The 19,921-nt window shown below is 41.6% G+C and overlaps 1 protein-coding gene across 1 annotated transcript; it reads left to right on the plus strand.

Moving 5' to 3' along the window:
• The first annotated feature begins 7,058 nt into the window (after positions 1-7,058).
• sparcl2 (SPARC-like 2) lies at positions 7,059-18,671 on the plus strand. Its single transcript, XM_030748627.1, has 9 exons — positions 7,059-7,140; positions 7,741-7,801; positions 11,434-11,525; positions 13,223-13,334; positions 13,531-13,649; positions 13,737-13,891; positions 16,277-16,389; positions 17,471-17,565; positions 18,169-18,671. The coding sequence occupies exons 1-9, from the start codon at positions 7,059-7,061 to the stop codon at positions 18,222-18,224; spliced, it is 885 nt and encodes a 294-aa protein (XP_030604487.1). The 3' UTR covers positions 18,225-18,671.
• Positions 18,672-19,921: the final 1,250 nt, after the last annotated feature.

Consider the following 19,921-nt stretch of genomic DNA (forward strand, 5'->3'; position numbering starts at 1 on the left):
AGGAGGTGTCGTAGGGGTCGGGTGCAATGTGTGTCGGGCGGTGGCCGAGGGCGGAGGCCCTGGCGGACCGATCCCCGGCTATCGAAACTGGCTGTTGGGACATGGAATGTCACCTCTCTGGTGGGGAAGGAGCCTGAGCTAGTGCGTGAGGTTGAGAGATACCAGCTAGACATAGTTGGGCTCACCTCAACGCATGGCCTGGGCTCTGGAACCAGTCTCCTGGAGAAGGGCTGGACTCTGTTCCAGTCTGGAGTTGCCCTCGGTGAGAGGCGGCGAGCTGGGGTGGGTATTCTTGTATCCCCCCGGCTTGCTGCCTGTACGTCGGAGTTTTCACCGGTGGACGAGAGGGTAGTTTCCCTGCGCCTTCGGGCTGGGGAACGGGTCCTGACTGTTGTTTGCGCTTATGCGCCGAATGACAGTTCAGGGTACCCACCCTTTTTGGAGTTGCTGGGTGGGGTGCTGGAGAGTGCTCCATCTGGTGACTCCATAGTCTTGCTGGGAGACTTCAACGCTCACGTGGGCAATGACAGTGAGACCTGGAGGGGCGTGATTGGGAGGAACGGCCTGCCCGATCTGAACCCGAATGGTGTTTTGTTATTGGACTTCTGTGCAAACCACAGTTTGTCCATAACAAACACCGTGTTCGAACACAAGGATGTCCATAAGTGCACATGGCACCAGGACACCCTAGGTCGCAGGTCGATGATCGATTTTGTAATCGTATCATCAGATCTGCGGCCGTATGTTCTGGACACTCGGGTGAAGAGAGGAGCTGAGCTGTCAACTGATCACCACCTGGTGGTGAGTTGGATCAGGTGGCGGGGGAAGATGCTGGACAGACCTGGCACACCTAAACGTATTGTGAGGGTGCGCTGGGAACGCCTGGCAGAAGCCCCAGTCCGGGAGATCTTCAACTCCCACCTCCGGCAGAACTTCGACAGCATTCCGAGGGAGGCTGAGGACATTGAGTCCGAATGGACCATGTTCCGCACCTCCATTGTTGAGGCTGCTGCTCAGAGCTGTGGCTGCAAGGTGGTTGGTGCCTGTCGTGGTGGTAACCCCCGAACCAGATGGTGGTCACCGGAGGTGAAGGGAGCCATCAAGCTGAAGAAAGAGTCCTATCGGGCTTGGTTAGCCTGTGGGACTCCGGAGGCAGCTGACAGGTATCGACAGGCCAAGCGGAATGCAGCTCGGGTAGTGGCCAAAGCAAAAACTCGGGTGTGGGAGGAGTTTGGTGAGGCTATGGAAAAAGACTTTCGGACGGCATCGAAGCGATTCTGGCAAACCGTCAGGCGACTCAGGAGGGGAAAGCAGTGCTTCACTCACACTGTTTATAGTGCGGGGGGGGTGCTGCTGACTTCAACTGAGGCTATAGTCGGACGGTGGAAGGAATACTTCGAGGACCTTCTGAATCCCACTGACACGCCTTCTGTAGTGGAAGCAGAGTCTGGGGATGAGGGGGATGACTTGACCATCACTGGGGGTGAGGTCACTGAGGTAGTTAAACAACTCCTTGGTGGCAGAGCCCCTGGGGTGGACGAGATTCGCCCTGAGTTCCTGAAGGCTCTGGATGTTGTAGGGCTGTCTTGGTTGACACGCCTCTGCAACATCGCGTGGAGATCTGGGGCAGTGCCATTGGATTGGCAGACCGGGGTGGATCTTTAAGAAGGGAGACCAGAGGGTGTGCTCCAACTTTCGGGGGATCACACTCCTCAGCCTCCCCGGTAAGGTCTATGCCAGGGTGCTGGAAAGGAGGGTGCGTCCGTTAGTCGAACCTCGGATTCAGGAGGAACAATGCGGTTTTCGTCCTGGTCGTGGAACGCTGGACCAGCTCTTTATCCTCTCAAGGATATTCGAGTGTGCGTGGGAGTTTTCCCAACCAGTCTACATGTGCTTTGTGGACTTGGAGAAGGCATTCGACCGTGTTCCTCGGGGTGTTCTTTGGGAGGTTCTGCGGGAGTATGGGGTGTCTGGCCCATTGTTGCGGGCCATTCAGTCCCTGTACAACCACAGTGAGAGCTTGGTCCGTATAGCCGGTAATAAGTCGGATTTGTTTCCTGTGGGTGTTGGACTCCGTCAGGGCTGCCCTTTGTCACAGATTCTGTTCATAATTTTTATGGACAGAATTTCTAGGCGTAGCCAGGTGGCGGAAGGCTTCTTCCTTGGTGGCCTCAGAGTCTCATCTCTGCTTTTTGCAGATGATGCGGTTCTGTTGGCTTCATCAGGGGGGGGCCTCCAGCTCGCAGTGGAACGGTTCGCAGCCGAGTGTGAAGCGGCTGGCATGAGAATCAGCACCTCTAAGTCTGAGGCCATGGTCCTCAGCCGGAAAAGGGTGGAGTGCCATCTCCGGCTCAGGAACGAGTTCTTGCCTCAAGTGGAGGAGTTTAAGTATCTCGGGGTCTTGTTCACGAGTGATGGGCGAAGGGAACGGGAGATCGACAGGCGGATCGGGGCTGCTTCTGCAGTGATGCGGACGCTGCACCGGTCCGTCGTGGTGAAGAGGGAGCTTAGCGTAAAAGCGAAGCTCTCGATTTACCGGTCAATCTACGTTCCTACCCTCACCTATGGTCACGAGCTTTGGGTAGTGACCGAAAGAATAAGATCGCGAATACAAGCGGCAGAAATGAGTTTCCTTCGAAGGGTGGCTGGCCTCTCCCTTAGAGATAAGGTGAGGAGTGCGGCCATCCGGGAGGGACTCAGAGTAGAGCCGCTGCTCCTCCACATCGAAAGGAGCCAGTTGAGGTGGCTCGGGCATCTGATTAGGTTGCCTCCTGGCCGCCTCCTGGGTGAGGTGTTCCGGGCATGTCCCACCGGGAAGAGGCCCCGTGGTAGACCCAGGACACGCTGGAGAGATTATGTATCTCGGCTGGCCTGGGAACGCCTTGGGGTCCCTCCGGATGAGCTGGAGGAGGTGGCTGGGGAGAGGGAAGCTTGGGCTTCTCTGCTTAGGCTTCTGCCCCCGCGACCCGGCCCCGGATAAGCGGAAGAAAATGGATGGATGGATGGATGGAGGTAACGTGTCAGTCTGTTGGTGTAATCACATGATTCAAATTGCATGAAATAATTTTCATTTGTAAACTTTGCTTTACTTGGTATCTTTCAGCCCATGGTGTATGCACCATGGGCTGAAAGTTTTCTTTGTGGTACAAAAACTTCTGGTTTGATTGAAGAGTTTGAGATTAAGGTTGAAAGTAGGTCAAAATAAATACATTTTTTTCTATACTTAAATTTGTTAATGTTATAGTCACTTTATTTTATTTTCAGGCTTTTTGCCTTTATTTGATAATAGCAGTGAAGAGCAGACAGGAAAGTGGGGGGGACAGAGACAGAGAGAGAGAGAGAGAGAGAGCAGGGGAAGGGACCATAGGTGGGCTTTGAACCTGGGCTGCTGCATTTAGCCATGGGGCATATAGGCCCCTACTCAGCCACTGAGTTAAACTGGCACCTGTGTAATAGTCACTTTTAAATTACAGTAACAATTACCATAATAACCCTATTTTGGGTGTGAAGCACAATTTCTCAGCTTTCAGAAACTGCTTTAATTTTTCTGATAGGACAAACTTTCGCATAATTACAGTAATGCAAAGTACGTTTGATCAGACGTCTCAGCGGTGACAGCTCGCTCTTAAAGATAGGTAACTGGTGTATTTAAAACTGTTTAGCTAGCTGCTGAGGATCTAAACTTCACATAAAAGGGCCACCAGATAAAGAATAGGGAGCACAGTATGGATGCAAATACATGTAATAAAAAAATAAAAGAGAGTTCACCGATCTTTAAAAAATGTTTATTACACAGGTGAATTCTTTATACAAGTATATGACTTATCTTTTAGATAACACACCAAAGTATTTTACAGTCTGACTGGCATTTGATCCTGACAATGCAAAACCTCCGTAAAGAAAAAGAGGATACCTTTTTATCCCAAAGCTAAAATCTCTATAACCAGTCACTGCTTTACAGGCAGTAAATACAAGTGCCAATACAAATTTAAGTAATAACTTCAGGTGTACTGCCTCTGCCTTATGCTGTCAACTGCATTTACTCAGGCTGACGGCGAGACAGTAAACCAATGACTTTCTAAAAGATGGACGACCTGGCTCCAATTCGTCCCACTGTACAAAAGTGAAGCCAACATTTCCCACTTACGGGAGCGGCTGGTGGGCAGCCAAGAGGGTGACATGAATGGCTGAACTTTTGTTTGGCTGAGAGCCAGATTGAGGTTTTCTCACAAAACTCACAAAGCTAAATATGAACAGTAGACTTCAGTAGACTTGTTTTATGGTTTGGTAATAAGTTAACTTTGTTTTTTGCATTAATTTAACTGGCAAGGAAACTTTAAAAGAAAAAAGCTCGCTCGGCCCCAGTTTAGTAAGCTAAACAGCTGTTAGCTAACTAGCTGATGTAGTCAACGAAATGGATATACAGCAGAAATCAAGTAAGAGATAAATAAGAGACCCATAGGTGAAATCCACTCCTGTTCCTGCAAATCTTATGTTGGGCGTGAGTGTGTATGTCTAGCCCAAATACAGGCCAACCTGCAAAAAAACAACATCCAAATTTCACCCAGGTAGCCTCAAAGGTGGTTGAAACTACGCTGGCCGAATCCAAGAGAACATTATGCACATTACTTTGTGATAAAGTCAAAGAGAGATCAAATAAAAATGGAGACATGATGAAGGAAAATACAACCAAAATCAGAACCCTCAGTGAAGCTTTAAATCCACCCAGAGATGATGGAGCTGGAAAAAAGAAAATGAAAGCCTGAAATACCAAACTGATAAAATAATGAAAAATGATAACTGCAGAGTAAGGTGAATGATTAAGAGTGATACAACTGCAGATGGTGTCTTTGGTTGAATTGAGTTCGCAAATGCGCTACTTCGAACATCTGGCAAGTAGTGGTTCCTGAGGCTGATTGCAACACCTAGGCAGATGCGCTGGATGTGGCATATCATCTTGGGTGACTCAACTTAGGCGACAGAAGCAACATTAAACCACAACCTGTGATCATGAGATAATCACTAGAACCACAAGGGATCTGATATGGAGGCATGCCAAAGAGAGCGAATAGCTGAAAAAGAATGGTTTGTGTTTCAAGGAGGACATAACAGAAGCCAGCAAAGCTCAGAGTTGGCTATGGCCAGCAGGCAGGAGAGAAAGAAGGCACACTTTAGTGGAGCAAGTGCCTTTATTGATGGCAAAGAGCTAAAAGGTCTAAATTAAAACAGTAAGGACTTCATTAACAACAGTGAATCCATAAATCAACGACAGTTAATATAAAATTCTTCATAAACAGTTCATTTCTGTTAATTTGAAGAGCAACTGGTACCATGTGGTCCATGACTAGGTCGTCAATTTTCAGGTTATATCTTAAAAATAGGTACATTTAACAGTTTAGTTTACACATTTGTTTAATATCAAAAACAGTATCTAAAAGCAGTGAAAAAAACAAACAAAAAACTCATTTAACTCTGTTTCTCCTCCTGGCATTTGGTGCATGTGAGGTCTATTACAGGTGGCATATTGGTGTGTAGTAAAGTCCATATCTGTCATGCTTTTAATATTTATGATGGGGGGGTTCAATACTAGCAAATATTGATAATGTTACTTTGTTAACAATATGTAGTTGTCTTCAGATTTCTAGATTTCTAAACGAAATTCCACAGAGTACATGGACTGCGAACAGGCCCCTGAGTTGCTCCAATTGTAACGATCTCTGCTGATGGTTTTACTGTGACTGAAGGCTCGTTGAATAAAGGCAAATTCAACCACATCACTTTATTCAAAAACACACTCAATACAGTTTAATCATCAAATATCATTCTGTAGCGCCTACAGATCTGTCTTTAAGACACAGGACGATGGCTTATAATTGAATATTTGATTACATTAATGTTTAAAGGACAGTTTCAGTTTTTATTCTTCCAGCTGCAGCCTCAGTTTAAGAGTTTAAGAGCAATAAAAACAGAATTCAAATGTAGGCTTAGACTACAAACAAATTTGATAAAAGGTTAGCAAGTACAAATAGTTGCTATGTTTTAGGATCATACATTAACGCTTATGGAACAAGAAAATTGTTTTAAAATTGTTTGCAGCCAACACGAACAAAAAATCATGAAGTAAAGTTGCGTCTAAGACTCTATAATCAATACTGATGCTCACTGGAGAAACACAAGGTCTTTGGACGCTGTTTAAAATGTTAGGCCCTCCTGCCATCTGAGTAAATAGATCCGAGGGTTCTTCCAGGAATGGTGATGCTATTTTCCAGAGAATTTATTTGTCAGTAGGCAGTGATTTCATACCAATTCATCTCTAATCTAGAACATAATCTGCACTGGAGCAGGTTCAGTTTGCAGCATAAGTTACCATGGTGAGCTACTCCAATAAGAATTGAACCTTTGCATTATTGAAAACCCACGGTTAACCCTGAAGTTACCTGGATAAGACGAAATCCTGCTTCATAGAACAATCTGCAGGTATGTCCATTTGCTTTTGACATCTCTGATAGGCATTTGTTGGTTACTGATGTGTTTTCTCTGCAAATAGCAAGCTTCCTTCACCAAAGTACAAACATAACTCTTGTCAGCTCCGTTTCTTCTGCAGGGTTTGGACTAATCTCTAACATTAGTCTTTCTTCCTCTCGTACATCATCACTCACCAAGTGGGTGCTCAGGCTGCCATTGTGTACATCAATATGCAGCTGTTGGTGTCTGCACTGTTTGTTGTCAGTTGCATCTGTTACTCTGTTAAGATGCTCAACATGAGTTTTTATTTCATTTCGGAGGTAGTAGTACCCAATTTCATTCATCGATCAAGCACTGGCATAATCAGAAAAGCTCTTTAGATACTGTTTGACAATTTTGTGTGCCACATCGCGTCACTGTGATTTGCTTGGCTTTTTTTTTTTTTTTTCTTTTCATATTTCCTCATTTCATTGACAAGGATGCAAATCATTTTGCAGTGATCAGAGGTGAGCAGTCTTCTTCCATTTACTGCTGCACTGCGTAATTCACTTGGTATTTGGCCCCAGGGAACCTGAAATGAGTCAGCCCACATAATGGCAGTAGCTGAACAAAAGGTCGGTGTGCTCATGCTATCCAAGGAGACAGTGGAGGATGAGGGAGACAGCATTTTTGCAGGTACATCACCAGACAGATTTTGTTCTGCAGTTCATAGAAAATAAAACACCCCAATAAAGGCAGAATACATATTTAAAATTTATTACATTAATAAAAATGACTCAAAAACTCAATGTGCTCCAATTACCGTGCCATCCCAAATATCCTTATGGACGTCTTTGTGGCAGTCTTGTGAATGGGTGTATCTGTGCTGTTCGCTCGTGGATTCATTCTGGAAAAAAAGAGCTGCAATGTTTCTGTTTTTGTGTTCCTCACTACCCAAAACATGGTTTTCCTTCTCTGATCAGTTTTCAATATTTGAGTTTTACAAGTCTGGAAAATGTAATCTGCTTTAACCTCATCTACCACCCTTTTTATGTCTGCCTCAGGAAATCCAAGTAATGACAACTTTTTGTTCAGTTTACACAGCAAGTTAGACCGGGCAATGTCATGTATTTCCTCAGACTCCTTCAGAGTTGGAATGACAGATGCCAGGAGCAACAATTTTGTCTGCACTTTCAGATAAAACAGGGCCAGTTTTATGATGTTATGTTTTTTAAAAGAACATAACATCATCTACATTTTCAGGGCAAATGTCTGTATGTTCCACTGCCATTTCAGCTGAGGAACTTCACACCTACCCTCAGAATGAAGGGCAGCCTCCTCAGTGCTCCTTTGACAGGTCCCTGGGAATGAGAGTTTCTATTAGAGTTTCTATTCCATTAGACTGTGATGTGTTTTCCCTTTGTGGCATTTTGATGAATGTGAAGTGAATGTTGACAGAACAGTGAAGGTCTTTTTGGCTGTTTAAATGGACGACTTACTGCTGTGCTCTCTTTCAAGTGATTTTTCAGATGTGAAAAGAAGGCATTATGCACAATAATGACTAAGAGTGTAGTAAATGTACTCCAGTAAATCGCCTTAAAACAGTTTAGCTGCTAAGGATCTGAAATTTACACACCCTGTGAGAAAGATCATACAGTGCCAAGGTACAATTTACTTTAAATACACCAAACATCAAAGACAGAACTGCTGACAAAATATCCTGTAAAATCAGAAGAAGCAAAGTTTTGTTTATTTTCTTATATAAAAAAAAATTATTTGACTTGTTTGGTAAATAGCTCTTGGGAGCATCAAAATGTTGCTAAATGTGTCCACATTTAAATGGCCTGGGACAGCATTCAGACATATGAGCCACAAATGTAGACAGCCTAATGTAATCTTTATAATCTGATTAATATATACTTTTTGTACTATAATATAGGTAATAATTGGGACAAAAAAAACCCCACTACATATAAGAATGGCAGAATTTATGAAGTGCTGATACTTACTGAAAACTTCTGTGGCATTTTTCTTTTTTTTAATTACGTTATATAATAGGGCCAAAAGCTCCTTAGTGTTACCAAGAAGTTAGCTCTCTGCAAAACCTTGGGACAGGCAAAGCCACAAATACTTTGCCTGTCTGTCCCAGTGAGTGGGTGCAGTGTGTGGGAAATCTGTTTGACCAGGATTTAAAATGTCAAGCAGTTTGTCATGCTGTGTTTGATGGATGATCGTATTAAAGGCCGAGCTATAATCAATGAATAACATCCTCACAACTGTCTCTGTGCTCCAGGTGTCCTAGGGCAGTGTGCAGAGCAGTGGAAATGGCGCCAGCAGTTGATCTATTCCATCTATATATGCGAATTGATGTGAGTCCAAAGAGGGAGAAAGGCTGGCTTTAATGTGCTGCAGCACCAGCCTTTCAAAACACTTCATAACCACAGATGTTAAAGCCACAGGTCTGTAGTTGTTCAGTTTTTTATTTATTTATTTTTTTTTGAGGAGGGGTGGGGTGATTGTTGCTGTTTTTAGGCATGGAGGGATGCTAAACTGTTAAACGGTTTGGTGAAGATCCCACAGAGTTGGTCCACACATGCCTTCAGCACTAATACTGGGCACACCATCAGGACCAGCTGCCTTCCTTGGGTTTGTTCAAAAACATGACATAAAGATACTTAAGTGTTAAGTTGTGGCACTACAGTATCCCTATTTAATTAGTGATAGTCCTATATAATCTGTCCAATCTGTCCCTCAATGCAGGAAGAAAGGATTCAGCAGAATCTCCCTTAAGGCTGTTGTGATTTGTTGTGAAAATGAGATACACTCATGAGGCCTTCAGGGCCCACAGGGCACTCATGGCCCCTGTCACTACTCAACCAGATCAATCTTCAAGCTTAACCAACAGACAAAAAAAAAAAAGAAACATTTTAGTTAGATTTTGTTTTTGTTTTTTTTAATTTTATGCTTTGTGTTTTTGTCCCTTAAAATATTCAGTGCTTTCTCTGTTCAACAGGCTTTTGTTCTGGGAGACGGTTTCATTAAATATTTTATCAGAAAGTGACGCAAAAAGACATTTTAAACTACAAAGACCTCACAAGTCATGATCCTTATTCAAGAAGGAAAAAATAACTGATTAAAACACATAATATTATAATTTTACATGTAGTCCCAATACTGTATAGTTCCAGTGGGATAGGTCATATAGTAAAACAGTTGTTTTCCATTATAACCACTAGAGAGCAGCCTTTTCTACTTTATTGCCTTTGAATGTTCATATTTTTAAAGGCATCTGTCTTCTGCAAATAACCTCTCTCTTCTCTTTTTAGGGTGTGTGTGTGTGTGTGTGTGTGTGTGTGTGTGTGTGTGTGTGTGTGTGTGTGTGTGTGTGTGTGTGTGTGTGTGTGTGTGTGCATACGTGTCTGAAATACAAAGGAAATTTCAACTTGAAACAATAGTATGACCATATGGTCTCTCTGGCTTGTAAATCATCCTGTGGTCAAGTGCCAATGCCAATGAAAACTACTCCACCTCCCAAAAACCTCTCTCTCTCTCTCTTCTCTCTCTCTCAGGTCTTCTTTACAAAAACTTTCAAGTGCTTCGAATTTAATCTAACACTGACTTCAGATACCTGTTCACTTCACTGCAAGAAGGGGGCTCATGTGAAAGGGAGTCAGACAGATAGAAAAGGAGAGCAGAGGGGCTTGATAAAGGCAAAGAATGTAAAGAAAAAAATTATTAACTCAAAATATAAGAAAACGTAAAGACTCCTGAAGCCTGCAAAAAGTATTCACCCTCACAGGAGGAGACAGAAAAAAAAAATATCTGGCAACAAGGAAAAGAAGGAAAAAAGGGAATAACAACAGAAGGAAGGAGTGACAGAGGCCCTGGTAAGATTTATTTTTTTTCCCTCAAGCAGTCAGGGCATAGAAAATGACTTGTTAGTCTGTAATAACTTCCTCGACTGAAAGCCGAATGTTCTCTCAGTGTAATTCAACCCTCTGCTTCCTCTGTGATGGAAAATGATTTTCTTCGGTTCTTAAGACTCAATGAGCTGCATTGTTTCCCACTACATTATGAGAATGACTGGAAGCAGGGTAATAGTCAGTAAATTACAGCACAGCAGAAAGAACAATGAAATTAAAATGCATTGATTAAGAGAGCATGTTCTGGGTAAATGGATAATGTTCTGCACTATTTATCTCTATTTGATTTTAATTGTAATCAGTATTGGGAAATAAAAAGAAAGATACTGGAAATATACAATATGTCAATTTGTCATTTTCCTCTTACAGGGTGGCTCAACATGAACCTGAACATAGTTTTTACCTTGTTTCTGCTCCTGAGTGTTCAAACAGCAATGGTAAGTTTTTTTATCTGCCTAATTTTGGCAAAAGAAAAAAAAAAAGGTCTCATATTTGTATATGGATATGAAAACAGTAATTCTGAATATACATTAAATATTACAAATTAAGTTTTTAACCACACCGTCATTAAAAAATTTTTTTTTTTAATCTGTAAACAGAAGATAAAAATATTACTTTACAGTATGTTCTCCTGCCTTTATTCTGTTTCAGTCATCAGGATTGTTTTGTCATTGGTGTTAAAAGAGAAAATTCCTGAGTTACGGAATGTGGCTCCAGTATTTTGGTCACCTGTTTCACATTTGATCTTGGAAGAATTGAGGGGCAGATGTGGACCTGGCTGAGACTACAGAGTTTGGAAATTTCAGTGTGGAATTGAGGTGTACTGTGAGAGCAGATTGATGTGATGTAGAAAGCATGCCCATTTTTATTGCGGGTTCATATGGTGTGTGTGTTCTTTATGGTACAATGATGTCAAAAAGTTGACTTTTTTGTTAAATGGTACAGAACATTAGCTCGTAATGAGCCCGGGTTAATGAAAGGCAAGTTAATGCCTGAGCTGAGCGCATGCCTCTGATGATCTTGGAGTGAGATGAAATATATATGCCCTCCTTATTCTGTCTCTTAGAAAACTCTGTGTGTTTCAGGGAGGCAGAGCCCAGCGCAGACAGAGACAAGCTGAAGAGAGCCTGAGACCTTATATTGGCAGAGTTAAACCAGGTAAGAAGTTACTGTTGAGGAGAGCCATAATCGACTACATGCCAAGTTCGTCTATGATAGATTTTATTTAAAGGCAACTCCTCTCTTTCCAAAGGTGCAGAACTAGCAAGTGATGAAAAATAGATTTAAAGTTTTTACATACCTGGTCAGCAATTGAGTCACCATCCAGAACTGACAGGAACTGTTCAAAAATAATAATAATAATAATAAAGCAACAACAATAACACACAACACAATAACAAAAAATATATTAACATGTATAATGAAAAGAATGAACAGAAATGATTTTCACAGTAAATATTCTTCCATACAAAGTCAGTTGAATGGGACGTTTGAGACACTAAGAAAACAATGACTGGCCTCCCACTAATGTAGTTCAGTTTGGGGTAACATCCACATCTTGGGACAGAAAACAGTTAGCAGTCATTCATTTATTCATTCGTTTAACCCTTTCCACCATTCTATCAGATTTGTTCCATCAACGCCATATTTGATGTGCTTATAATTCACTCACAAAAATTACACTTACTGGCGACTTTGTTAGGTACACTTGTTTAACTGTTCGTTATACCAATCAGCCAATCACATGGCAGCATCCCAATCCATTTAGACATGTAGGCATGGTCAAGACACCCTGCTAAAGTTCAAACTGAGCATCAGAATTGGGGAAGAAAGGTGGTTTAGGCGACTTTGAATGTGATGTTGTTGTTGATGTCAAATGGGCTGGTCTGGGTATTGCGGATTTACTGTTGATCTACTGGGATTTTCACAGCCAATGTTTAATGGTCCAAAAAAGATCAAATATTCTGTGTGCAGCAGTTCCCAGGGAGAAAATGCCTTGTTGATGCCAGAGATCAGAGAAGAATGGCCAGACTGCTGTGAGCTGATAGGAAGGCAAGAGTAACTTAAACAAAAAGTCCTTGCAACCAAGACACGCAGAAGAGCATCTCTGAACACACACAACACGTCGAACCTTGAAGCAGATTGGCTACAGCAGCAGAAGAACACACTGGATGCCACTCCTGTCAGCAAGGAATGGGAAACTGACCTACAGTTCACATGAGTTCACCAAAACTGGACAACAGAAGATTGGGAAAATGTTGCCCGATCTGATGAGTCTGGATTTCTGCAGTGACATTTGGATGGTAGGGTCCAAATTTGGTGCAGACTATATGAAAACCTGAATCCTTGTATCAACAGTGAAGGCTGCTGCTGATGGTGGTGTAATGGCATAGGGGATATTTTCTTGGGACACTTTGGTCCCATTAGTTGACCATCACTTAAACACCACAGCCACACAACCCAAGTATTGTTGCTGACATATCTATCCCTTTATGACCACAGTGTACCCATCTTCTGATGGCTTCTTCATCAGGATAATGTAAGGTCATAAATCTCAAATCATCTGAAACTGGTTTCTTGAACATGACAATGTACTCGTATGGCCTTCACAGTCTCCAGTTCTCAATCCAATAGAGCACCTTTGGGATGTGATGGAACAGGAGATTCATATCATGGACAAATCTGCAGCAACGGTGTGATGCTAGCACCTTAATAAATCAATGCCACAAAGAATTAAGTAAATTCTGCAGGCAGGCAGGTTCCAACCCAGGAACACTAATAAAGTGGTTGGTGAGTGTAGCTATAAAACTAAAAACAAAAAACTAACCAATGTTATTTTTCTGTTCCTGTTTTAGAAAAGCTTTGTGAGCTGCTGAAATGCCGTAGTCCAGTGGGATCTTGGTGCCAGGCAGTTCAGGAAAATGGAATCCTCATCCCCAAGTGTGTTTGCCCTCAGTCATGTCCTCGGTAAACAACATTCACTGCTTTAATCATCATCAGCTTTTGAAATCTTTTGTCTTCACATGAAGTTGATATTTTCATGCATACTTCTGTGGGATTTACAAATATATGTAGATTTTGGACTGAAATCTTAAGGAACAGTTTTCTGTTACTACATTCTCACATTTAATTTTTGTATGTGGGCACTGACTCATGCAATCAGGCAGAGGGCACCAGTGTGCAGTGCTGTGGGAAAGACCTATGAGAATGAGTGTTTGCTTCATAAAGATGCCTGCAGAAAGAGACGCCGCACCGGACTCGCTCACACAGGACCGTGTCTGGGTAAATACACGTAGCATTAGATATTACACACAGTTTCCACTGTGTATCACAGTCTGCCAGATTAGTTCTGATATGCCTTATGATCAGTCCCCAAGGGTAAATGCACCAGGGAGGAGTTAGGCCAATTTCCATATCGTCTCATGGACTGGTTTCTGTTATTGAGTCGTATGGGGGAATCCTATGCACCTGCTGCCCCACCCCAGAGCTGCTTGAGCCATGCCCAGAGGACACACCTGGCAGAGGTAACTCAGACTTCACATTTAAAGTGAGCCTGATCAGCATACTAACAGGGAGCAAGAAGATAATTGTGAAGTAGTAAACATAATTCATGATCGATGACGACCTCAGCCAGTGATGATGATGCAAATAAAATAATTTCCATGAAGTGTGAAGGAAACTATAGCTGGAAGACAAATACACCAAGGGATCACTTTCACTTTCACTGTAACCAAATACTGAACATAAAGTTGTTTTTTACGTTAGACATCATCATTGTGCTAGATACAAACTGTCCTTCATGGATTGTCTAGTGACTGATCGATGTTAACAACCTACCCTAAGTGGTAAGTTCTTATGTTGCTTGTGGTGTGGTTGTCCACAGACCGAGACAGGGGCTCTTAAGAATACCATGTATAAATAGGATTTGGTCAATATTCACTAAATTATTCAATAAGATGGTGAACAAGGAGATAACTTAATATCCTCTCAGCATCCTCTTGACCTCCTGGCCTCAAATGAATTAAATGAAAGCTCGTGTTATTTTGATGATATGAAAACTGATATACAGTCTTTTGGAATAGTGTTACTTCATAAAATTCCAGTATTATGGATTTTTCCAGCAATGTTAATTCTAGCATGAGAAAAATAGAACTGCAGCCTACAACCATAATAGCAGCAGCGTAAGCTAACACGTGTAGCAGACTGTTTACTGTTTCTATTCTCTTTAGTTTGGTAGCACCCTGAAACCACTGGGGGGGAAAAAACATTTTCGCTATCCATAATTCAAAATTTCAAGTTAGGTATCTTGAAATTTTGAGAAATTAAGTCAAAATTTCGACTTATGCACCTCAAAATTTCACGTTAGTGAGTCAAAATTTAGAGTTAGCTCTGCGAATCAGGAAGTTCTGTGAAAGAGGTGATTTCCTTGTTACCTGGAAGCAGATGATGCCAACGCATGCGCACTCAAAATCGGGTAGCGACAGTATCACTTAGCTAGCAGTGTGTAGCAAACATGAACAAATTGTTGTTAGGTTTTTGACTTTTGAAAGCCTTCTAGTGAATAAGAGCTTCCTGACTGGCAGAGCTAACTCAAAATTTCAAGTTAATATGTTGACATTTTGACTTATCAACTTGAAATTTTGAGATATGCAACTCTAAATTTTGAGTTATGGATGGATTTTCTTTTCAGCGATGGAAACAAGCTTCCATACATACTAACAGGCTGATGAGAGTGTCATGAGTTTTCCAGGCAAGGAAACTGGTCTTATATAAAAACAAAAGTACTAATAAAATGTACCTTTGGACATGCTGATGGTGATAGTTAAAATCTGGGTGACTATTTTATATTCAATCTGCACTAAAACAATAAACAACCTCTGGAGCTTGAAAAAAGGCAACTGGATGTCAAGTTTCTTTCTCATCCGAAAGGCTTCTTCAGTTCTCCGGGTGATTGAGAACCTACACAGACAACAAACAGTACTATTCCAGCAGCTGGGGTATGGAATAAGATAACTGTCACAAAGGTGTGTGTACAATTCTAACATTCGTATTTGTAATTGAGAAACTGTGCGGATTAGGATTGTTTTTCTGTGAGTACTAATCTAAAAGCTGTGAGTGCAAAGTCTTGTGACTACAGCTCTAATTTATTCGACTACGAACTCCTCCCTTCTGTGTGGACACGAATCCAAGTTTGTGGGTACGAGTAGAAAAATGTTGAAATGACATCACAGGGCGGAGTAATCAATCCGCCATGCTCCAAATTCAAAGATGGCTAAGGACAGTGGACCGGGTGGAGCTACCAGCTCAGGTGACGCATGTATCCAGTATTTATATACATATATTAAGAAAAAAAAATTACTATTTAGAGTAATACCTGAACTGGTAGCTCTACCCGGTCCACTGTCCTCAGCCATCTTTGAATTTGGAGCATGCTGTGTTTGGTATAATGGCGGATGATTTTATGGGCTCAGTCACTAATTTTATATATTTTTTAAGACAGCATAATTATTATTTTGTACATTTTGGTCACTATTAGAGCCAAAATAGCAGGGTTTGCTTTAGAGCAGGCCTACCATGTGACTGCCAAGTTTCTAGCCTGTGAGCAGGTCGTGTCCCTCGCTCATCGCATCAAAACAACAGGATGGTGATGACAAAAACATTCAGCTTAAGGCTTCACTAACCAATGTGTGATGTCACAGTGGCTCCTCTGTCCATCTTTTTATACAATCCTTGCACAAAGTCACCAGTGTGGTAGGCTCAATCTCCTTATTAATATCATCTATATCCATGCTGCTAGCATTCATTGTAAATTATTTATGTCAGAGTAAACAATGATTAAGTTGAGCAGTCTGCTTCTTTTCTCTGTCTCTCTCTCTCTCTCCTTTTTTTTTTTTTTTTTTTTTTTTTAGAAAAGATTTACCTTATTGGACAGGAATAAAGATGGCAAGTTGAGCCGCAGGGACCTGAGGAAGCTGCGTTATAAGAGGATGCCTCTGGAGCACTGTGCTACACCATTTTTTCAGTCAGTCCTGTCTCCACCAGCTAGGCTACTAAGTTACATGATTAACTTACTTGACTCATATTTAAATAAATCTTGTCCTGTTTTTCACATCCCACCATAGCAACAAAATGCTGAATCATTTTTTTGTATTGCATGTTTATACTAGAAGCCATCAGATTTATGCATATACAATGACAGAAAAACATCTGGCCTATTTGCTAAGCAACAAATCATCAAATATGGCCATGTTAATGAGTCAATCAAATTTTACACAAGAACATTGCTGCTTGCTATATCCATATTGCATCACCTCATGTGACACAAGAGGTTTGCTGGCCTAATCTAAACCTTCTGTCTTTTGCAATATGCTATTTTTTTCAGCTAATTACAGAAACACAGAGGGTTAAAAATGTGACACCGTGATGCATTTCGCCCCCGCTCTGACCAAGCTGCACCTCCCACCATGCTGTTCTCTCTGCACGCCATCTATCCATTCATTTTCCATGCCAATCCACGCTTCCCGTTTCCTCCTCCCTTTCAATCTCATGACCACACCATCTCTCCATTACCATACTCCTCCTCCACGCTGAAGCATTTCTTCTTCTTATCTGTGCTTCCTGTTTTCCTCTCATCTCCCTTACAAACACATTTATCCTCAACCGCTCATTCATTTTCACCCTTCTCTCATTCTTTCTTCCTTCTCTCTTTTTTTCCTCTCCCCTATCCATACTCTCACCCAACCCCCCCTTTTCTCTGCCAGTCTGCAGTGACAAGTTTTGTGGGAGCAGGGCTGGCTGTGTCAATGTCAAGCCATTCCCAGCAATGATAATGTTTATTACCAACTGTGCCTCCCGCTGCCCGTGGATTAACACAAATTGAAGGAGTACCCTTCAGAGATAACACTGCACGGTGAACTGAAAGACAATGGCTGCTGAAGAGCCCCAGTGCAGTTCTTTTTAAACCTATAGATATGTAAACTATAAACTATACCCATCTGTCATTGTGGATGTAATCAAATATAGTACATGTGTCTGCAGTTCCTGTTTTTGTCTGAAGTTGCCATGTTATGAGGTCCCCATGAATCATACTGTGCTGTTTGCAGGTCATGTGATCGTAACAGGAACAGGAAGGTGACCCTCAGTGAGTGGACAACATGTCTGGTGGATCGTTCTGAAGCCTGGTTCTATCAATTCATGTGTTAGTCACAAGTTTTTAAACCTACATTTTGCTGTAATTCTGATCAAAAGCCAAAGTTAAATGTCTTATACTGTATTTTATTCAGCTGATGAAGAGCAAAGATGCTCCATAATCATTCTACAGTTTGCTTTAAGTTTTCTATCTAAAATTACATCTAAATTATGACTATTCTCCTTTTCTGAGCTGCCAGTGTTTATAATGTGGTCAAAATAGATACATAGTAGACCCAAATATGATGACTTTTATTAAATTCAGGTAAATTAATGCTAATGATTATATTAGAGTTACATTCCCAGACATCAGAACGTTCCCTCTTGAAGAAAGTCCAGAGTAGAAATAAGACAAATAAAAAAAAATTTTTTTTTTAATTGGTCCATTCTTGTTATCTGAAATGTGAACTGTGAATTCCTTTTACTAGAATTCTTTAATATAGTTGCCATTTTCTACCAAGCAAAGATTATTTCCGGCCTATTATCCTTTAAAAATTTAATCTTAAAAAATATTTTTTTCCTGTCAAAATTGCAAATTGTCTGTAGTAGTTTTGTTTGTCTGCATCACTGCCATTTTAAAACAAAAAAACATTTATTTGTGTTTTACCCACAGCAATGGAAATGGGTTCCCCGAAGTTGTGTCCTACAATCAAACAGAACCACCTCTGAAACACTCCTGACAGCTACATGATTTTAAAGCTACAGGATGGCATCTCTATACACTGCTACTTATTGATTTGACCTCTTGTGACGTGTTATTTATGATGTCATGAAATCTGATGGGCTGCGGGCTGCCCGTGGATTTTTACTTTTGCTCAAAGGGAACAATTTAAAGGTCTAGACAGACTGAATGCTAATCACATTAATTGTTAATTACATTTGCTGACATTTTGTACAACTGTATTGTAAAGACACGGACACATAAAAAACAACAAATTACATGGAATGCTTTGAATAACCAATTAAAATGAGGCTAGCACAGACAGACAGCATGATATGCAGAGAATGCTTAGTGGGGAAAGACGTGACCAGAGAAGAGACAAAGAGTTAAGAAAAGAGTGAAGGGGAGAAACAGCAAAAAGTGTCATAATGCAATGGGGGAGAGTGAAAGCAAAGTGACTGAAGAAGGAGGAGGGAGCAGAACAAAGTGTGTTTGTGAAAGACGGGAGGAGGTAATGCACTGTAAATGGGAGTTGAGAGTAATGGAAGTAGTAATGCATAAAAAATGGATCAGAAATGAGGGAAAGACTGAGGATAGAGAGTGGGAGGGGGAGGGATGGCTGAGAAGGCAGGAGGAACTGAGGAGACGGAAAAATGCAAAACATTTTCTTTGAGGCTGGCCCTGTAAATAGCATCTTGGAGCATGATGCAGAATGTTTTGAAATACTTGACCTCTACTGAGGTCAAGAAAACTTGCATAATGCAAGCGTGCTGACTTTTTGTGCCGATGTACCATTTATAATACATGCTGCTTCTAAAACTCTTGTTGCATCTTGTTTGTTGTCACTACTTTGTGTGCAAATTTTTGACAAGATGTACACGTATGTGTTGGTATTTCTAGTTCAATAGGAGGGTGTGTGTGTGTTTGTGTGTGTGGCCAAGGCTGGGCTCCTTGACATGACTGGATTCTCTGGACTAATTAGCCTTTAAATTTACCATGCCTGAAGGATGAAGGAGAGCAAGACAGACATTGAAAAGCAGATGAAGAAAGGGGGAGAGATTTCAGTACTCAGTATGAGATGCAGATTTAGTGCAGACATGAGGCAAATCAGGACTAAAGACTGCTTACAGTAGATGTTTTCCTAAAATTAAAAGTGCATCATCATGAATATCAAAACAAGATGTTTTCATTCCATCAGATTTTTCAGTCAAAACTTTTGATTAAGTGGAGTGGACCACTGGAGGGATGCAGTTTTCCTTGGCATACCGAAGGAAAAACAAGTCTGAACTGGGAGGAGAAAAAGCATGAAGAAAGAACAAAAGCAAAGAGATTAACCGCGCTGAATAGAAGAGAAACTATCTGCTAATTTTGAGTGACCTGCGGAACGGTGAGTTGTTGGTCCAGGCTGTTCCACTTTGTGGAAAAAAAAAAAAAAAAAGAGTACAGTCCCCCCACCACACAAGACACACACGCACACACACTCACACACAGCTTCCACCAGTAAACATCTCTTCATTCTCTCCCTTCTTCTCCACGGACGAGTCCCTTTATTCAAAATGATATACATAATATGAGCTGCCGGGGCCACCCCTGAAGGTCCAACATAGCCTGCACACCTCCTCCGCCTCCTCACCAATGTTCTTTCTTTGTCTTCATACCCCCTCCTCTGCTAATAGATTCCCTCTCATTACCTCTGGACCACCAT

The sequence above is a fragment of the Archocentrus centrarchus genome, chromosome 15 (assembly GCF_007364275.1).
Source record: "Archocentrus centrarchus isolate MPI-CPG fArcCen1 chromosome 15, fArcCen1, whole genome shotgun sequence".
In the NCBI taxonomy this organism is placed as follows: domain Eukaryota; kingdom Metazoa; phylum Chordata; class Actinopteri; order Cichliformes; family Cichlidae; genus Archocentrus; species Archocentrus centrarchus.